Source organism: Stylophora pistillata, chromosome 4 (assembly GCF_964205215.1).
Source record: "Stylophora pistillata chromosome 4, jaStyPist1.2, whole genome shotgun sequence".
Classification (NCBI taxonomy): Eukaryota; Metazoa; Cnidaria; class Anthozoa; order Scleractinia; family Pocilloporidae; genus Stylophora; species Stylophora pistillata.
In genome coordinates, this window is record NC_142522.1 from 35248837 (window position 1) to 35269217 (window position 20381).

The 20381-nt window shown below is 38.6% G+C and overlaps 4 protein-coding genes across 5 annotated transcripts; 2 read left to right on the plus strand and 2 right to left on the minus strand.

The window, feature by feature from the left end:
* Positions 1-1005: 1005 nt before the first annotated feature.
* LOC148733491 (uncharacterized) lies at positions 1006-5738 on the plus strand. Its single transcript, XM_088757611.1, has 4 exons — positions 1006-1184; positions 2306-2359; positions 3257-3578; positions 4219-5738. Exons 3-4 carry the CDS (start codon positions 3267-3269, stop codon positions 5704-5706), a joined length of 1800 nt encoding a protein of 599 aa, XP_088613737.1. The 5' UTR covers positions 1006-1184; positions 2306-2359; positions 3257-3266; the 3' UTR covers positions 5707-5738.
* Positions 5739-5866: 128 nt separating this feature from the next.
* On the minus strand, positions 5867-11130 carry LOC111322936 (matrilin-4). Of its 2 annotated transcripts, XM_022926172.2 has the most exons (6): positions 10909-11130; positions 10288-10321; positions 8912-9037; positions 8005-8244; positions 7197-7397; positions 5867-6469 (listed from the first exon to the last, which is right to left on the minus strand). In XM_022926172.2, exons 1-6 carry the CDS (start codon positions 10960-10962, stop codon positions 6216-6218), a joined length of 909 nt encoding a protein of 302 aa, XP_022781907.2. In that variant the 5' UTR covers positions 10963-11130; the 3' UTR covers positions 5867-6215. The 2 variants fall into 2 exon arrangements, with proteins under 2 accessions (XP_022781907.2, XP_088613738.1); XM_088757612.1 differs by lacking the exon at positions 10288-10321 and having other exon boundaries at positions 8912-10219; positions 10909-11127.
* Positions 11131-11201: 71 nt separating this feature from the next.
* On the plus strand, positions 11202-17764 carry LOC111322935 (uncharacterized). The gene is made up of 10 exons (XM_022926170.2): positions 11202-11266; positions 12955-13027; positions 13521-13600; positions 13809-13855; positions 14169-14239; positions 14326-14368; positions 15260-15325; positions 15766-15812; positions 16444-16631; positions 17432-17764. The coding sequence occupies exons 1-9, from the start codon at positions 11245-11247 to the stop codon at positions 16628-16630; spliced, it is 636 nt and encodes a 211-aa protein (XP_022781905.2). The 5' UTR covers positions 11202-11244; the 3' UTR covers position 16631; positions 17432-17764.
* Positions 17765-17944: 180 nt separating this feature from the next.
* LOC111322934 (melanocortin receptor 5-like) lies at positions 17945-20011 on the minus strand. The gene is made up of 2 exons (XM_088757613.1): positions 18846-20011; positions 17945-18717 (listed from the first exon to the last, which is right to left on the minus strand). Exons 1-2 carry the CDS (start codon positions 19757-19759, stop codon positions 18630-18632), a joined length of 1002 nt encoding a protein of 333 aa, XP_088613739.1. The 5' UTR covers positions 19760-20011; the 3' UTR covers positions 17945-18629.
* Positions 20012-20381: the final 370 nt, after the last annotated feature.

Here is a 20381-nt window from a genome sequence, read left to right on the forward strand (position 1 = left end):
GATACTTAGTATCTTGGTCACAGCTGTCAAAAAACTGAACTAAAAACTAAAAATAGGGTGAGCTAAATTCAGCCTGATCTCTGTTATGGAGCTTGATTTACCATCGTTTTCTGCTTTGAGATAGAATAAATATATGAAGTTCATATATTTTGAACTGCGGTATTTGATACGTATGATGCACGATCCTCGCAGTAGATAGCGCTATTTATGCAATAGCGAAAATCAGACCTGAAAAACATCAGGCCTGTACGGGACTCGAACCACTGACCTCTGCGATACTAGTGCAGCGCTCTACCAATTGAGCTAACAAGCCAACTGGAAGCAGGCCGTTAAGTTGATTCGTAATGAACCCGTGAAAGTGATAAATGAGATAGAATAAATATATGTACAGGCCTGATTTTTTTCAGGTCTGATTTTCGCTATTGCATAAATAGCGCTATCTACAGCGAGGATCGTGCATCATACGTATCAAATACCGCAGTTCAAAATCTATGAACTTCATATATTTATTCTATCTCATTTATCACTTTCACGGGTTCGTTACGAATCAACTTAACGACCTGCTCCCAGTTGGCTTGTTAGCTCAATTGGTAGAGCGCTGCACTAGTATCGCAGAGGTCAGTGGTTCGAGTCCCGTACAGGCCTGATTTTTTTCAGGTCTGATTTTCGCTATTGCATAAATAGCGCTGTCTACTGCGAGGATCGTGCATCATGCGTTTTCTGCTTTGTTACATCCAAGGCTATATGTTCATTACGGCACTTAATTATAAAGTACTAAAGTTATTTACATATTTCTCTTTTGCAAACAAGTGGCTTAGAGAAGTACTAAACACTCTTTATTCATTGTGTTTGCTTGAAACGAACCTAGCCAATAGAAATGTGAAATGATTAATTAACTTCTTAACAAGATGGAGCAGCCATTGATAACGTTATTACCATATGAAAGAACGTGACATTCAATTGGGAACAGAACGCTTAATTGTACATAAAGACTACACTGGTGTCGTGAAATTTCACATAACTGAACTTTTTTTGTGCCTGTTCTAACATTTACTCTTCACAGCAGATGCTTCAAGAAATATTCAGTGTGTGTCTCAATGGGTAGTATTTAAAATTGAAAATTCCTTTATAAAGTGAAGCTGGAAAGGGAATATTTGAGTTTTGCATCCAAGCAACGTTGTCAGGTAAGTTGTAATGCAAAAGAATATGCAACTTTTTCAGTAAGGGTTTGTCAGGTTTGACTTGACGAAAATAAAAATTTTGTCAGGTAAGGATATTCATTTAGTTATAAAAATAAGCACGACCTCTACTAACTCTGGCGTGGCTTAATTGAGAAAGAGTTCTCCCAGTAAACAGCTTCGATCCACAGACATTAATGATTTGTTTACTTAAACAATGGCATTCAGTTTAACAACGTGCTTCAAGTTGATTGTTTCTGAATCAGCATTGCTAAGAGTGAAAAGCATTTATTTTAGTGAGAAAAATTCATCATTCCGCAGTACAACGTTTTTCGTCAAACACTTTACTCATGTAACTATAGTATTTTCGTGCAGTACAAACAGGGTATCTTCTGTGGTAGGAAGTTATAACATTTTAGGTGGAGGTTAGACAATTAACAAATGGTAAACACCACAGCGTACACTATTGAGTTATGGATGCACTTGGGAGGTTTGCTAAGCACTCAAGAAGCTAGAGTCGCTCTTGGCTATCGCCTCGCGCAACTCTTACGCTTCTTTCGTGCTTAGCAACCTCCCGCGTGTATCCATGACTCAATAGTGTACGCTGTGGTGTTTACCATTTGTTTTATAAAATAACATTGATACATTGTAGCTAAAGAGTTCCCTTTTATTTAACAAATCTTACGTGACCAGAAAAAAACAAGCGCGCGCGGAAAAATAGTCTTTGCATTTGGTCACGTCAGCAGCGTACACCCATGGGCAAATGGGGGACGCTAAATTGACCAATCAGAGCGCGCGCTTTGCTTTGGTTATGTTATAATGACCGTTAGTAAAAAACCACTAAGCTCCAGACAACATCAATGCATAAGAGATAGAATCGATGCAACATCCCCGTTAATTTTTTTTTTTTCGGGAATAGAGGTATCCCGACGATCTCACATTTTGTATCTTTATGATTCTTCTTTTTAAGCGAACCACAATGTCGCTGGTGAGAGGAATAAAAAGGAATAATAAAAGTTTTGCGCATATCGCTGTCTGATAGCTGTATGGTCCCGTATAATATTAATTTTAAAGGCTGACTCATGTATAGTGTTGTCTTTCTTCAGTATTGCATGTCGTTTCTTTAGACAGAGAGAGAGAACACGTTGTCACAAGCTGTTCAGTTTTCGGGTTCAATTCAGGTATTCCATCATATTTTTTACCATTCTTATAATACCATTATTTTAATTAGTACTCTCAATAGAATCTCTCCATACTTAGAAATGAGATAAAGATATCTTTTATGGTTGACATTATGGAGAAAATTGATACCCAGTGTGAGTGAAATGTTATTTAGTTACATTCGGTTGGCTGTAAAATGTTGTTTCGTATTCCATCTATTTGATAATAATGAATGGTTATTGTTGTTGTTCTGCGCTGCCAATTTATTAATGAACTGATGCTAGTTTTTCATGTGTTAGACCATCTGACCAAATTTTACGTTTTATTATGCTCATCTTCGAGAGTACATGAAATCGATTCATCTTTCATTGAAATGGTAAGTTTTTGTTTTGCTAGCGAGGATTAACTAACCACGGTTCTAAACAACTCCATTTATTTCACAAGTTTTCTATCAGTCACTGTACTTTTCACGAGGGAAGTTGAATATGGTTCAAAATCTAAATTACAGCAAATTATGTTAGTGATATAATAAACAGTTATCCCTTACAATCAAACAAAGATATTTACCCAGTGGTATCTCGCAGTTTCTCGCAATTCCTCATACTAGCAAAATGACACAAGTGCGTAATCGTGTCTATGACGTCACCTAACAAATTCTAATTACAAATTGTTGGCGATACAGTTTTCTAATTTTGCGTGAGTACATAAACAATGAAGATTGTGAATCGCTCTGCACGAACTAATGGAGTGAAGTCCTTCTCTTATCTTTGAATTCCGACAAACCCGTTGTCTAAATCCATCATTTTGTAAAATAGCAATGCATTAGGCTACATCATTCAACACCCAAAGAGGCTTATGGGTAGTGATACACGAGGAAGACACTACTGACTTGAGATCGTCATTGTTGAAATTTTTAGCTGATTGAAAATGACAGAAGAAGATCAAGGAAGCTATTTTGACGATCGTGAAGAACAAGAGCCAATCAAAGTGTCAGTAACTTTCAAGCCACGGGAACCAGACATTAACGATAGACAAGACAATTCGGAGTTGAATCGAGTTTGCAATATAGACAAGCCTTGCTTACGGGACCCCCACAAGAATGAAGATGATTATAATGATTCCGAAGCTGAGGAACCTAGCCTGCCTGCTAACCCACCAGTTACACCAATTCCGTCGTATCTGGACGCTGATAATGCCAAAAGCGAAGGGAGTAAAAACAAACAACAAGAAGTATTGAAGGTAGTAAAGAACAAAGAAAAAAATGGATAGTGAAAATGAATAAATAAATAAATTACGCAGATAACGTTTAAAAGTATTTGAATTCAGAAGGAAACGTCATCTTCGACCGGAGCATGAAATTCGCATTCAATGACAGTTTTGACGCTTGATGAGCGAAAATTCGTTTGAAACGTTCCATTCACTACGCCCAAAGATACGGATGATATTGTTACAAGGAATTAACCATTGGCTCTTGAAAGGGTTATAAAATGAATGTTACTCTAGAGGATTGATCATAACCTCAGTTCTGTAAAACAATTGGATATAATCTGAACTCATTTTAGATTTATTTAATTCGCGTGTTTATTCCAAAACAGAATCGAGCTACGGCCGGTTCATACTGCTTATAGAGGCATTTTCTAACTGTGGATTTGAAGAACGTGGAAAGAAAGAAATTTTGCAACAGAAAGCAGATGATCTCCATCTGCTCCCAAAAGCTAAGCTTGGTCTTTAAATGCTTCCGTTAAAAATATCCTGACGAAAGCTACATGAGAAAATGATGGACGAATTCCTGAACACTAGTATAATCTTGACTTTGAACTTTTGTGTCCCAGGTCACGCGCATGTTTGGAAAAAAAGCCTTTATTTCTTCTCTCCCTAGGGATGGAAAGGTTACAGTAATAACATCTACATTCGGCCGATCATTGTTAACCACGCCTCCTGCGGAGAATGTCAGTGTCTAGCTAATCAAAGAAAACAGCGTAGACTCACAAACGAGGATCTACGAAAACAGATGCGTCTCCGAGAGGCAAATAACTGGATTAAGAAACACAACGAGAGAATCCAGAGTACTGGAACATTACGATCCAAGCCTTTTTCACATGAACTACAGAGACAGCAGAAAGCAAAACAGATTCAAAACAAACCAAAAGACGACGGCAATACAAAATGTAAACGGAAGAACGAAAAAGTCCACAAGGGATTTGTTTGTAGCACATGGGCTTCACCTTTCTTGTCACGTGACGCTCAGAGGAGCGAGGACGACGAGTTCATTCCGCTCTATGTGCGAAAATACGTGGATGAATTAAAATCGGCCCCTCCTGGCAGAATAAGAAGGAATACTTCGCTTTTACAGGAACACAAAACATTCTCAGAGGCAGTAGTAACCCCGAGGGATGTACATGATCCGTCGTCAGAAAATTCTTCCCGTGCGTTGAGTAGAATCGAGGTTCAACTGAAAGAGAAGCTCTCCCACGGTGAGTCTTATAACAGGAGTACTAGTGAAAAACCTAACTCTCCGAATATGGAAAACATTTCCCACGCCTTAATCTGCTCTTGTGGACAGATTATACACCATGATAACGACAAGCGCGTTCTTGGAGAAGGTTTCCAAACCTCGAAGTCCATACGAGCTGAGAGAGTGCGGAATACCAAATCGAAGTTTACCGTTGTTCTTCCAATAAAACAGTTTCCTCCCATTAATCCACTCGAGGAACTGAAGAAACCAGATTTTCCAGCAAGGAATTCGAAAAAGCGAGGGGTCTCACTAAACCGTCGACCACACACAGTAAATACAGCGCTTCTGTCCAGAGGAGTCATTTTGGTAAATGGCCATCATAACTTGCCAAATTTTATAGGTGCAAACAAAGCTTTTAATGGACAGTGTAGTGGTCAATCCACCTCTAAATCGTCTTTTGAAAATCTATGCAAGGAGAAACAGTTCTGCTCTAGAGGAAGGCAGAGGCATGGATACGAGCAAGACGGAGGATTCGATGAATCTATCCAACTGATGCCTTGGGGCTTCAGCAAAACTGCTAAAGAAAGCGGGAAATCTCAGTGTGTCTTAGATAAGGAGCCTAACGATCGAGAAAAGTGCGGTCGACATCGTTCCTTGAGTGATCTACAAAGAGTGCCGAAGTCTCTCGACGAAAATAGCAACAATTTATATCAAAACAGTACAGATTGTTTAAAAGGACAGCGGCGTTGTGTGAGAACACCGCTACACTCATTAAATAGCGAGGATGACGATTCCAAACCTGATTCAAACGAAACTGGCCTAGTAGGGAGTGAAATTGAATATTCTGTCGATGGTTTGGCAAAACTGGATGTTTATCTTCAACCCAGAGACGTGCATTTTAATGAGAATTGACAAAATTCTATCTTTTCCACAACTTTTTTTCAAGAGAGGCGCCACCTTGAGTTTAAATATCAATAAGAATTATGTTACTTTAGAATTTCTCTTATCTCACGCACTAACAGAGGCATATAAGCTTAGTAAAGTTAGATAGGATAAAACAAATGAGAAGCGGTTTTTTAGTTTCTGGACCTTTTATTTTATTTTGTGACTTTTAATTATGTTAAAAGTGGATTATTTTCCGTATGAAACGAAACACATGATCAAACTGGTCTTTAAAATGATTGTAATAGGTCAGTATGTGAATAAGTGGACCAGTTACACAGTTTTTCCTGACAATAGGCACATAGAGATCAGTTACACTCTATACTTAAGATGTGCATCCCAACCGGGGGGGACTGGTAATACTCCCAATCGATTCATGCTCCAGCTAAATGTGCCACTTGACTCAAGTGCAGACCTTTTTTTACCTTACACTTGTTGGTGATGCTATTCTTAAGTCCTGTTGTCATGTCAACGTAAATTTACACAAACATCAATTCGTTGTAGACGGAACCGTGGTCATAAACAAAGTCTTTAAGATGGTCGGCTTTCCTTGCGTTGCTGAGCTCACAGAGGCGAGATGATGCGTTGAAATTGAACGAGTAACACAAGCTGTGTTTGATACACATTAAAGCACATTCCAGATCGTCCGATGTCACGCGTGACACTACAGTATGCTGAAGGAGTGAGTGTTGCGTGATCACCGGATGGATAATTGCATTTGAGGTTCTGGCAACTTGAAAATAAAACAGCAGAACTATTGTTAGGCTGAAGGGAAAATACAAAAATTTTATCGCAGTTTTTCTATATTAATAGACGCCATGACTGCGCGTCAACTAAGGTCGCCAGACCTTAGTCATCAGCACTCGTGTGGCCATTGGTTCGAGCACTGAACACGATACGGAGAATGATGAGTAGGTCCACACCTGGGACTTTGAGTCCTTTATTCATCACAGATCCGTCATCGTAATTTTATATATTCACGCGAACATTTTGGGGTAATTAGTTATAAGCAGCTTGGAAATATTTGATCGGGTGGTCTGAATGTCCGGGGAGGAAATTAGTCCTGAGAAGGAATGTTGTCAATGGTAGTGACTGACACTCCCAAGTTAAACGACAACCTGAGCTGAAGAGATCACAGCAACAGTCCTTTTTTAGTATTGGTTCAGTCCCTCGTTTTCCCATGTCTGGATACATTACTAATCAATTTTCGCTGATCACTCATGGGTTGTAACAAATTCGCGAGAGAAGAAAGTTTCCAACCTGTCCGCTCCTCTGTTCAGATTCTCCAGTAACGACCTTGTAACCTTTTGATCTTTCACCGAATTAGAGTATGCGTAGTAACAGAGGTCGAAATCCATTTTTCAAAAGTTGATTTGGTTAAAAAAGGGAAATGGAAAACAAACGCGTATCTTCACCAACGAGGGAGGGATGGGGTGGGGGAAGGGACTGGGGTGACTCACCTGCACAGAGAGCCAATGCAACCTCTGAAGCTTTATCCGAGGGTAACATTTGCCGGACTGATGAGAAGAGAAACACGTAGTGCTCCATAGAAACCATGGATTTTAATTCGGTCATTTTTATCCCAGAGCCTATTCCTAAAGCAAAGATCAATATTCCGTCGTCTTTTAGGTATTGAGCTTGTTGCTTTGTTTCCGATTCACCTGAGATAAACACAACAAGTTATTACCGAGAAACAAATGAACTGAAACACATTCTCATGAGTCGATAAAAGTTTATCTTATCCACAAGTAAATATTCTTGACAGTACATAGAATAAGGAAGACGGTGAATTTTGAGGTCAACCGTCCAACAAAGGAACAAGTTCTTCGTATTGTCACAAGGGCGGAGCAAAGAACTGAAAGACTGGTCACTAGTCATCGCCTGACGGTGAGGGGGAGGGTTGGAGCTTGGGTATCGGAGGATTTAGTTGCGTGACGGTAAAATTTACCTGATCCTCCTTTAAGACTCTGTAAAACTATTATGAACTTCCCCGCTCCCCCCTCATTAGCAGTTGATTTGCAGTCAATTTTCTATAGTTCTCCCTTTATACTCTGTTGGTGCCGACTGACCCTAAGGCGTCAAATAGTGACAAGCCCCTTGGCTATGGCCTTGTTCACGATCGAGTTTTCTTAAACTCATTGCAGAAGCATCGACGTAAAACCAGAAGGTCTGGGGTTAAATCCCTCGAGTTAGACTCACAATTTTTTCTTTGTCCCTCGTTCGTGATAAAATGAAAAACAATTTTTTATTTGTCCATTTTTTCCTCACCATCTTGGCTTTTTCCATCAGTGATCACTAACAGAACGCGGGCCATATTCGTCCTCATCCCGCCCTGTGCAGAGAACAACTCCGCATGGGTTTTTATAAGGCCCAGGCCAATGCGTGTACTACCGCCGTGGTAGGAAATATTAAGAACAGACGATTTTATTGCGTCCACGGTTTGCTTGGATGTGAAGCTTATCTCTGTGCGCGCCTTGGTACTAAAACTGACCACCCCCACGTGTGTGCCTGAGGATAAAAAAAGAAAGAAAATATCTTAATTCAGTAATTTCCTAACCAGCTGCTACAAGTCCACTGTTTAACAAAGGAAATAATAATAAAAGAGAATTTCCTTTCCGTTGCTTTCGTAACAAGGTGTTCCAACTTCACTCCTTAATGAAGGAAGCTCGTGAAAAACTGTTTGTCAGACGGTAAAGGAACACCGATGAGGTTGATAAACCCAAGAGGAAATGAGATGGCAAAGGATAATTTCAAGGACCATGTGTTTTTCGATCTGTAAAAATATTTTAAAATTTTTACAAATGAAAACCACATGAAACTCTTTGCTGCGTTTTTCACAACAGATAACTACAGAAGTATATAACCTAAATAGGTCATATGCTTCTAATCACTTTAATGCACAAAACATGTTTTAATCCTAAAGAATTGTCTGACTGGTGTAAAATGACTGAGATCATTCAGTACTGCTGGAATCTTAGAAGTCAGTAAAAGCAGTCCGCTCGCCCTAATCCCTCGAGGCGCCCAGGGGGATTAGTGCGAGTAAGCAATTAGCCCTCAAGATTTTGAGCTATCTTTTTAACTGTAGAATCAGAGCAGGTTGAGAAACTTGCAATAACGAGACTGCTCAGGTCCTAAAAAGTTTAGTAACTAACTGAATTAAATCATCTTTGCTCACCTTTTGGAGAAACTTTAAAATGATCAATGACTTCGTTGATAAACTTTTTCATGTCTATATAACTGCCTGATCCGATGCTGCCAGATGAATCAAGAAGGAACGCCACATCCATTGCAAAAGGACAGACTGATTAAAATAAAAGTGTAAGCTAAAATTTTCAGCCAAAAAGACGATTACAACAACAGTAGCAACGGATGCAATAACGGCAATTTTACAATCTTTGCTATCATTTCTATTTTCAAAAATTAAGAAATGGTAAACACAATAGCGTTCAATATTGAGTTATGGATGCACGCGGGAGGTTGCTAAGCACGAAGTAAGCGTAAGAGTCACGCGAGGCGATAGCGGTGAGCGACTTTAGCTTCTTGAGTGCTTAGCAAACCTCCCAAGTGCATCCATAACTCAATAGTGTACACTGTGACGTTTACCATTTGTTTTATAACATAACATTGATACATTGTAACAAGAGTTTTCTTATATTTAACAAATCTTACGTGACCAGAAAAAACAAGCGCGCTCGGAAAACTAGTCTTTGCATTTGCTTATGTCAGCAGCGTACACCCATGGGCAAATGGTGGACGCTGGATTGACCAATCAGAGCGCGCGCTTTACTTTGGCTATGTTATAAAAGAAAATACTGATTTAGCTGTGGATTTTTGGACTTCTGCAAGAGCAATTAAAAGATCGGGGTTAGCTAGGACGAAAACCGGATGTAGAAAGCTCTTTCTACATAGAATTATGAGGTGTTCCTGCCAACCGTACTTTCAAAATTCTCACATTCTTTGGCTCTAGAATTGACTCAGTCCAAACTCGGCTCCGTTTTACGTTGCCTCGATTTCAGTAGCTGTTGATCGAGCCATTCTCTCAAACGGGAAATTCTTACTTCCGTAATTGTCACATGAAAAGTTGAGATTACCATGGACAAGAAAAAGAAAATATGAATGAATAACTCATGATATGAAGACTTATGCAGTCTCTGATCAAGAAAGAAGGTTCTGTTGACTACTAAAACAATTTGTATTCGATGTCTGTCTTGTCTAATTAGATGATGGCCACAATTTGTCGACAGGAAGCTCGAACCTTGTACAAAACTTATCTAACAAGAGATGGGTTTTGATTCTTATGTATTGATTGGCGTTACTTGGTTAACATTATCTTAAATTTGGGTTGGAAAAATTTATTGATAAAACAAATATATTTCTCTATTTCCAATGATTCCCAAAGACGAGACAGCTGTTTTTAGACTTCCATCTCTTTGACTTGTCATGTAAATTTTTAGGCTCCAAGGATGCGGGAACATAATCCATCCTGAATATAAAAATGTTTTTAAAACGATAAGCTGATTCTGGATATGTTGATAAGATGAATCATCCCACCTGCAGCTTGCGTGGTAAGAAATGAAACCTGGAGCTGCGAGAGAAGGGGAAAACAAAAGTAGCTTATTCATGTAGTTCATTATTACATCTGTAAGTCTCCCCAAACTGAAATTGGTGATGAGAGCGCCACGAGAAATTTAATGAACTCGATTAAGTAGTTTCCTTGACAGGTGTTCACTAAACTCCTCCTATTACGACACAGAAAATTAGAAATCTCCTGTTTACCGCCTGGCGAGATGGCAAGCGGCTTTCTCGGTGATCCCAATAGAGAACGATGTTCATAACAGTGCGTTGATCCAAGGCTTGCTCTTCCGCACTCAGCTTTAATTAAGTCTCCCAATACTTGTTCTAGTTCAAGACCTATCATAATCAACTAAAAACAAGTCATGCTAGTTTTCGACAGAAAAAGATGTTTAAACAGTATTCGACACACTGCGACTCCGTTTGAAAGATCATTAGTCACACTGTTTTCGTTTGGACTTGACTGAGCAGAAAAAAAAAAGAGAAAAATATTGATAATCAGTTTTCTTTTCTTCAATTGTCAGCTTCAATGAATTCCCAAATTTTTCCTTCACTAATTAAGTTCAAGAAAATCTTCAATTGCTACGTCCCTTTACTAACCTGCAAAAGGAAGACGGCCTTTTTCACAATCATGTTTGGTTCTTGTTCTTGCATTTGAACGGATTAATCAATGTTCACAAGTTTCTAGCAAAATTAAATAAACACATTAGTGGCTACCCTTTGTGCCGGAATATTGCAACTCAGTTCAGCTGTTTCGTATCAAGAAAACCAAGAAAGGCGTTTTAAAAGGTGTGAATTGAAAATTCGATGTTTGTGCAAGCAAACTGGACACCTATCAATTTCGCTTGCGACAATTCATTTAGCTTTCTATGACGTATCAAGTTTGCCCCTCATGCGACTTCCTGGAGTCGAGGCTGTTATGCAATGTAAATCAAGATGGCGGTCGCCTTGTCGAGAGGTATATTGTTTTTGTTGATTGTTTGCTTAAAAGACTGATTGATTTTGACTCTAATTCTTGCATTATTGTATTTTTAAAACGCTTAGATATTTGGTCGCCCTTTTTAGTGTCAATTTGAGCGGTGAATTTAGCATATTGACGAATTATTTGACGTCGTCTGAATTTTGACGTTAACAGCCAGGGTAACTTACGTATTGCATTCGTATAGATTGCTTTTTTTTTATTGAAGATGCGCGGTTTATAGGTTCATATACAGAGTTATTTATTTTCGTTAAGCATTTAATTGGCAATGCTGTTATCCCTTTAGCTAGTGGTATAACTTTAATTATCTTAATTTGTCGGTAATTTTATGCCTACTTGTGTAAACTACCTACTATTCAATGTATAAAGCCTCTTGGGTTTTTCAGAGGGTTATTATCCCTTTAGCGAGTGGTATAACTTTAATTATCTTAATTTGTCGGCAATTTTATGCCTACTTGTGTAAACTACCTACTATTCAATGTATAAAGCCTCCTGGGTTTTTCAAAGGGTTATTATCCCTTTAGCTAGTGGTATAACTTTAATTATTAAAAACTGGATCATTGGATAATTCAATTCAAGACTTTTTATTGGCTCAGCCATTATGGTATATGAGCCAATATACCATAATCTAATTTCTGTACATTGTTAAATCCGGTTTCTTCTCACAAAATAAAGTCGAGAAGATTTGTCTAATATCTTGGGGGCGTTGTTTTAATAAAACAATTATTCCACTCTCCCTTGTTGGATATGAGATGATTATAGCCAACTTGGTGCTACGCGTCTCATATCCAACGTGCGCTTGTGGAATAATTGTTAATTATCTTAATTTGTCGGTAATTTTATGCCTATTTGTGTAAACTACCTACTGTTCAATGTATAAAGCCTCTTGGGTTTTTCAGAGTTAGTAGAGGGGACTGGTCCCCTCTACTAACTCAGGTTTTTTAAATGTATACACCGTAATATAAATAATACTTTACATGATAACTGATGTTGGGTGGCACTGATTAAAATTTTTGGGAAATAAACTATTCAAACTTTAAGTTTAAGAGGATTAAGCCTTAAAGGAACCAGATTGTTTTTGGGAAGGCGCGTGCTCTCATTCTTACACTCCAAAGATAATTATATATATCGTATTAACTAAGTGCGAGGGCTGCACTGGGAGAATATTGGCCCGAGGTCTTGACAGTACGGACTGAGGGCAGCAAGGTCTGTACATAAAAGACCGAGGGCCAATATTCCTCCAGTAAGGTCCCGAGCAAGCTTGGTTGATAAGAGATTTATTATACAACTGAAGTTCAAAGGGACACAAGTGCGGTATCATTTGGGACCATTCGGGACAGTGCCCGGTCTAATACTGAGAGAATATTGACCAGCAATAGAGCATTTTGATTGGTTGATTTTAGTTGTTGGCCCTCTGACTGCCCAAGTCATGTAATGTGTCAGTTTTAATACATGAACTCTTATGTTTTAGTGGCATAATCTTATCAGCAGACAGTCAGTGCTCTTCATGGGGAAAAACATCTTCACTTATGCATATAATATTATCTTCATGAGAAATTACGCTGTTACTGGAATACTTCAGTGTTGTCTCCACACTTCCTGCTTCTGAGGGAAAAGAAAACAACACTGTTATCTGTTTCACTAACTCATCTGTTCTTTAATGTCAGGTCGCAGTGGTTTGCCCGCTCTAAGCCATGGATTGTTCAACAGTGTTATGCTTTGGAGGGCAGTGCCTCAGGGGTCAGTGATCTTGAAAACATACCTAGAAATTTCAGTGACAGAATAGCTTTACAATGTATGGTGCACCTTGCACAAACTGTGGCACAAAATGTTTTTCTGCATTCTTTTATTGATGAAGATAGTAAAAGTCTTACCTCAGTGGGGAAAACTGTGATAGCCATGTTATCAGTTGTCATTTACTAAAGGTTCCATGAGTTTTTATCAGTAACTAAACTTTTCAAATGGTTTAAAAACAATGGGCAGATAGCTAAAGAATAATTTAGATTCTGGGAGAGCATGGGAAGACAACCATCATATTTTGTCTGGAGATATGTTCAGTCTCTGTTGAATTTTCAAAGTTGTGGGTGTTTTCCTTTCCTTTAAATACCTAAAGTTTAGTTGGAAGTAAAGTATTCTGTGTGCAAATCTTTTTAAATTTCAGTGTAGGTAACATCTCTCTTTTGTTTTAGTTGGGATTTTCTTTGAAATTAGTATTTTCTTATTTTTCCTTCAGACTTGTAGCTGCAAACAAAAACCAGAGTATTACCACTGGCTTTTCTGCCAAGCCCAAAGGAAAAATAGACAATGCTGCAGGTATATGTAATTTAATATGTTTCTTTACTTGTAGTAGAATTAAAAAGTTCCATTGTTTAGCTTTGTCAATTACATTACATAGAATGTACTCTATTAACTGAATTAGCATAACATCAGAAGCCTTGTGTCCTGATCATTGCAATTTACTTGTATGCTTTATAGGAGAAACTTATTAACTATTTTTCTCTCTATTTTGACTTTTCTCCAGAATTTGTCCTTGCCACAATTGATGATATAGTGAACTGGGCTCGTAGAGTAAGATTGAATCAAATGATTTGTAAAATTACATGCACACGTATTGTGAATGCAATGAAAAGAATATGTTTCTTTGCCTTTTTACTTTCTTAAGGTGGCTATCAGCATCTTTGTAACAGAAAATTGTCATGCAAGTCCCCTACCATTGTAGTCACATGTGTATTTGATAGTTGATGTATTGATGTACATGTGCAATGTAGATGGTGCCACAGACTAAACTTAACAACTGCATATTCATTTTTGTAACAGCCACACATATATACACTTTGCTTCATATGTTATATCTTGAAAATATCCTTTCTTTTGTTTTCAGGGCTCTTTGTGGCCAATGACATTTGGTCTTGCCTGTTGTGCGGTGGAAATGATGCACTTTGCTGCTCCCAGGTATAAAGAAGATGGTTAAGTGTTATATAACTTCTAATAAGTACAGTAGTTATTTGATGCTAAGATCCTTTTGAACTTTTCTTTAGGTATGACATGGATAGGTTTGGTGTTGTGTTTAGAGCAAGCCCTGTAAGTATATAGAAATTAAACACTGACAACATGTTCAATCATTTTAATAGTTCACTGCTTTGTACACTTGCTCTTAATTGACTCGTACTTGTATTATAACTTCTGCCATACATTGTTGATTGTGTACACATAGTTACTGTTAGTTTTTAAATAGAGGATATTACATGGCTGTGTGGGGATACAAATTTTATCTTCGAGCGCTGTATCTCTCATGAGTGAGTGAAGTGAATGAGTGAGAGATGTAACTTTCAGAACGAGAAGATAAAATTCGTATCCCCAGGTGGCCATGTAATGTTCTGTTTATTTTATAGATAATGGTGAAATTTCCACATGAAAACATGCAGAAATTTCCAAAGAACTGGGTGTGTGCCTGAGCAGGAAGCTCTCTTGTAATTGGCTGATCATGTTAGTAACCATGGTGACACCAATATCCTCACACGTGAAAGATAAAAATAGTATCTTCACTGTGTGCAATGAAGATATGATTTTTTAGTAAAGGAAAAATCCTGGTATTTCATCAGTATCTACATAGTAAGATATGATAAGAAATGGTGATTAAAGTACTCTAGCACATTCAAATTACAAAAAAAAAGAAACTCAGTCAATCCATGGGTGAGCACAACAACACATAGATCGCATTTGAGTCAAGTCAAAATGTATCAGCACATTTTTCAGCCCTAAGCATATCTTGCAAACAATCTTTTTCACTCTGTTGCTGGAATTCTAGTGAAAGACTGTTGTGCCACAATTTTTCTCTGTTTGCTAAGAGCCCCTGATAAATGTAAAAAGTTATGTATTACCTGAAATACCTTGATGTGACCAGCAGTTGTAGTTCATCAATGTATGTTCCTAAATCATACTTACCATTTTAAAAACTGTTGCTTTGGGCAGCGTCAAGCGGATGTGATGATTGTGGCTGGAACTCTGACAAATAAAATGGCTCCTGCCTTGAGAAAGGTACATGTACAATAGATGCAAGAGTCCATAGCCTTAAAAAATATTTTGCAGCAGTTGTAGATACACTGTGCATGTATGTTATTTTCTTAGTTTTGTCTTTTGTCCTAGAAAATCTGTGAGAATTATGGTTACAAACATACACACAAAATGTATACAGCTTTCAAAATCTGAATGGTTGTCACTACAGCTGCAGCATAAGTAATTGTTACAACTTATTACTACACTTATTACTTGAGAATAGCAAAAGTGCTGGCTTAATCAAATTTTGTTGCAGAGAAACTTCAGTTAATTGATGCTCTCTACCTATATCCAAACCAAGTGACAAGTAACTGACTGTAGATAGTAGAATTGCCAGATGTGCTGTTACAACATACTGTACATGTAAATCCCAGGAGTTAACAAGGATCAGTAACTCACACAAGACCTGATTCTCATTTCAGGTCTATGACCAGATGCCTGAGCCTCGTTGGGTTATTTCAATGGGAAGGTATGATGTGATGTTTTTTTTCACTGTGGTGTGAATGGTTTTTATGTAACTATAACATTTTGGGGTTTTGGGGTGAGTCATTTGAAAGCATTATTTACCAAAATGTTAGCACACATTGAGTTGAAAATTAAGAGGTCTGATTTTTAGCTGCAGCAGGGTCATTGTTGTGTGTTCTTGGGCAGAATTCTTTGTAGAGCCAAGTCCATCTTGTGGATGAGATGCTAGTCTTTTGCAGACTACACCCACCCCACCCCCACCCCCCTTTTTTTCAGCACTTCCTCACACCTCCCTGACAGGTTGCTGCTTTCAATTCAATACTTTTGTTGGGGAGAGGCATTGTGATAGTAAATTGTCTTATTCAGTGACCCAGTCAGGTCTTCTTCCTGAAATCCAGTGGGCTAACTGTTAGATCACCATGTCTTTAAAGGAGTGTGAATGGTATACTTGTAACCTTTGGTGGACTTGTATCACATCCAGGGAAAGATGCTGAACTCCTGCTTAAAGGCTCTTCATGCTGCAGAAACCTTGATTAGCTACTGTCACTGTATCATTCAGCCTGTCCATGCAGAGCTTAATCTTTTCGTGTCTCCATTTTTTGATAGTTTCTGTATTTGTTTCCTGTTCTGAACAGCTGTGCTAATGGGGGAGGTTACTATCACTATTCCTACTCGGTCGTCCGTGGCTGTGACAGGATAGTACCAGTAGATATTTACGTCCCAGGCTGCCCTCCCACAGCAGAGGCTCTGCTGTATGGAGTGCTACAGCTGCAGAAGAAAATTCGCCGTAGTGAGCCTATCAGAATGTGGTACCGCAAATGAGGTTAGTATAACTTGAAAAACCGCCTCCTGGTTAGCTCAATGGATAGAGCGCTGGACTGTTGTGCGAGAGGTCGAGGGTTCGAGCCCCGGCTGGACCAACACTCGGGGTCTTAAAATAATTGAGAAGAATTTGCTGCCTTTCTTTAACATCAAGAAGTGGTTAGATATTCTAGTCTTCTCGGATAGGGACGAATAAATGGAGGTCCCGTCTCCTGCAGGGTTGGGGTACGAGACATTAATTTCCCACACACGAGATTACTGTGTGATGGATGTCCTCCCCTGGGGTGGGATGGGTGGGTTTATTGGGCCTGCAGTAATTGGCGCAAGCTGTTGTGGTGTCCCTGTCGGTTGGCGAAGCTAAATGAATAAATAAATAAATAAACGTGCAATATTTCCATTGGAAGCCCGAAGATTTCCTTTCTTTATTTAATCTTTCTTTTAATTTTTGTTTTTGTTTTATTTTCTCTCTTTTACCCCAACATCGGTATGCATATTCTCCACACTGTTCTCTCTACATTTCCTAAGGTGCCGATAAGAAGAATTCAAGAGGTTTTTTAGTTGTTGATCATTTCCCATATTCTCGTGACCTTAATGTTTGATTCAGGGGTGATATTGTAAGGAGAAATTAGATGCTGGTCACTCTTTGGGGTCAAAGGGAGGTACCCGTCATCGATCAAATGAAATTCAAAGCCATTGTAATCGTCTAATCAAATCTAAATAATTATTGCATTCCACATTTTAATCAAATTTGCACCGATCATACATTATTTACATTAATTCTTATTTCTCCTTCTGTGGCAGGTTTACGCTACTTCCCGTTTTAATCCTTTGCTGTGTGGTTGTTGGTTCAAGATTCCTTTTTTTACTGTACATATAGGCACTTGTCGCTCATTATTTACAGACATTGATATTTCGCAAGTATTGCAACCATTTCCTGCCTTAATTTCCATATCACGGATAATGTGTAAGAGTTAACGAGCTTGAAATGGTTGATGTTGCATGTAACTGTCTTGCTGAAATAAGAAAGTCCTGATATTCCCGTTTGTGTGACTGGTAGAGTTGCATAAGATTAGGAGCTCTTTGTATGGTGTATCAATCCTCGGAGGAAAGGTAAAGTAAATGATACGAAAGCTTGTTTGTTTGACTTGTGTTTTATTTGAATCGTTTTCGGAACGGCGTTCTTCGTGTTTTTCTACAATGTATTCTTGGTTGCTTGAAGGAAAGAATCTGACTAAACGGCAGGGAAATTGAAGCCACAAAAATGTTTGAAACTACTGGTCTAATACCAATGAAAGCTGGAAGGAACGTTTCTGATAACATAATAATAATAATAATTTTATTATTTCTATAGCGCAAAATCCATTAGATATATGATCTAATGCGCTTAATAACTTAATTGAAAGATATTTTTCATCAAAGAAGAAATAACTTTTTCGCATTTTCCATTGTTTTTTTTTGTTTTTTTTTTGAGGTCCTCTAATGATGTCGTGAGTTTGCAGTGCACATTTCTAGGTCTTTCTAATAGTGCGTGCATTTTGCTGGAAGTGTCCAGCGTTTCCTGTATGGCTCAGGAAGGATGTTGAGGGAGATCTTTCTTTTTACAGTAAATGACCTGCTTTAAGATTTAGAAAAGATATTTTATCCATCAAGTACGTGGGAAATATATACCAGCTCTTAAATAAACACCTTTCATCGGTAATCAAGCAAAGTTTTATTCAGCCAGGTGTTGACTCGGCCGGGAAAATGTAATTTAAATTAAAGAAAAAAACTAGACGGATTTGCATGAATTCTGCATGATTTTTCGAAGCATTTTGCATACTTCCAGTCATTCGCACCTTCGTAATTACAAACAATTTTACATCGTCTTTTCTCTGATAATACTAGTTGCTCCGCCTACAGCTTTTAAGTGCTATTTTTGTGGGCCGTACACGTTCTTTCCTTTAGGATGTTTTTTCCTCAATTCCAGTCGCCAATTTGGAGAGAGGTACAATTCTGTCCTTTACTGTGGCGATCTTGAAGGCACGCAATGACCAGAGAGGCCAGATGTTTGGTTGTGAAAAGCGCCATCCAATTTGCTGTTCTTAGCCGATGGGGATATTCTTCTGATTCCAGGTCGCCATTTTGGAAAAAAAAAAAAAGTACTAACTCTTCCCTCTAGCGTGGTGATCTTAAAGGCACGCATTGAAGAGCGTTATCCAGTTTGCTGTTCTTAGCCAGTGAAGATTTTCTACTGATGCCAAGCATCATAAACCTCAGTCCTTTGCGGAAACTGGGAAGGCGCCATGCATACAAGAATGGGTTGATGGCGGAATTACAGATGACGCAGAGAAATGATGTGTCCCTCAACCAGTGGATTGCCTCGCACGAGCAGTTTGTACATAAATTCATGATGTAAATCAGAAGGCAGGGTGTTGCGTAGCAGATCGCAAAAAGAATCAGGATCCAAGTGAACGTGAAAGTCACTTTTTCCTCGAATAATGTTGCTTTCTGATTTGCAAAGCAGAATCCTCGCATTGTTTCCTGCCGAAGTTTTTTCCTACTTTGAATGGTCTTGATGATTTTGAAATAAGCGTAAAGAAGAATGCCCAGAGTTACCAAAATCACCACGTTGGCAAATAGAAACGAATAGGTGCGGTAGCCCACAGCGAAATAAGGACTTAAAAACCCGGGCGACAAAATCCATATCATTCCCGAAGCCGTGATCACTCTGAAATGGTTCACGCTTCGTCTGTACCTTAAGGGTTTTGCGATCGCGAAGAATCGCTCAAGGGTAAGTGCCATGATGCTTAGAACGGAGACAGTGCAAGGCAGAAAGTACAGCAAATGTAATAACCTAACAAAGCTTGGCGAAGAAACTTCTCTAGCTTCCATGAGGTGGTACACCACTGACATCGGTTCTGTTGTTATTCCGACAAGAACGTCGGTTATGGCGAGGTTGAGGATGAAATACGTGAATGGCGTGCGCAGGTTTTTAAATTGCGGCGGACTTCTGAGAATTACAAGGCACACCAGAACGTTGCAAGGAACAGTCACGACTGCTAAAAGTGCAGATGTAGCGGCAGTGAACAAAGAGAGTGAAGTAGGTGGTGGAACCGCCAAACATTTGTCTTGACCTTCCGTCGCAACCATGGTCGTCGAATTAGTCCAAAGCTTTTAACTTGACAACTTTTAAGTTGTCAAATTTGCTTCCAGTCGTGCTAGTTTTATGAAAACCCTTTTTTTCTTTGTCTTTAACGGGTTGTTTACTCAGTCCTGAAGGTAAAAGAAAATAGAGTGTATTTTGATAGTGCGTTTCCGTTATAAGAGGCGTTTTTTTTTTGTCGCCAATGCAGAATCAGATCCATATCCTGATATCTCATTTAATAAAAGCAGGCTTGTGCCCCGGAGGTACTCTATCTCATGGGCTTAAAACAGCAAATATGTATTTCCCTGAGAAGACCTGTCTAAAAATTGCGATTCGAAATTTACACGTCTCTTCAAACACGTTATAATAAACGTCTCAAACTTCAAAGGCAGTCGTTTATGCTAAAATTGACACTTTGACGCCTGCAAGAAATTTCAAATAAAGTATTTCTTTACAATTTCGATAATGGTAATTAATACAAATGCGTTCTGGTAAGTTTCACCATCAGAGTATTCTAAAATTATATTTTGATTTAAATCTCTCTTCGTTCGAAAACGTGCAACAAAACGTGTTTCACAAAATTGTCTTTAGAAGGGGTTGACTAAATAAAGAAGAGAACCTCATGGC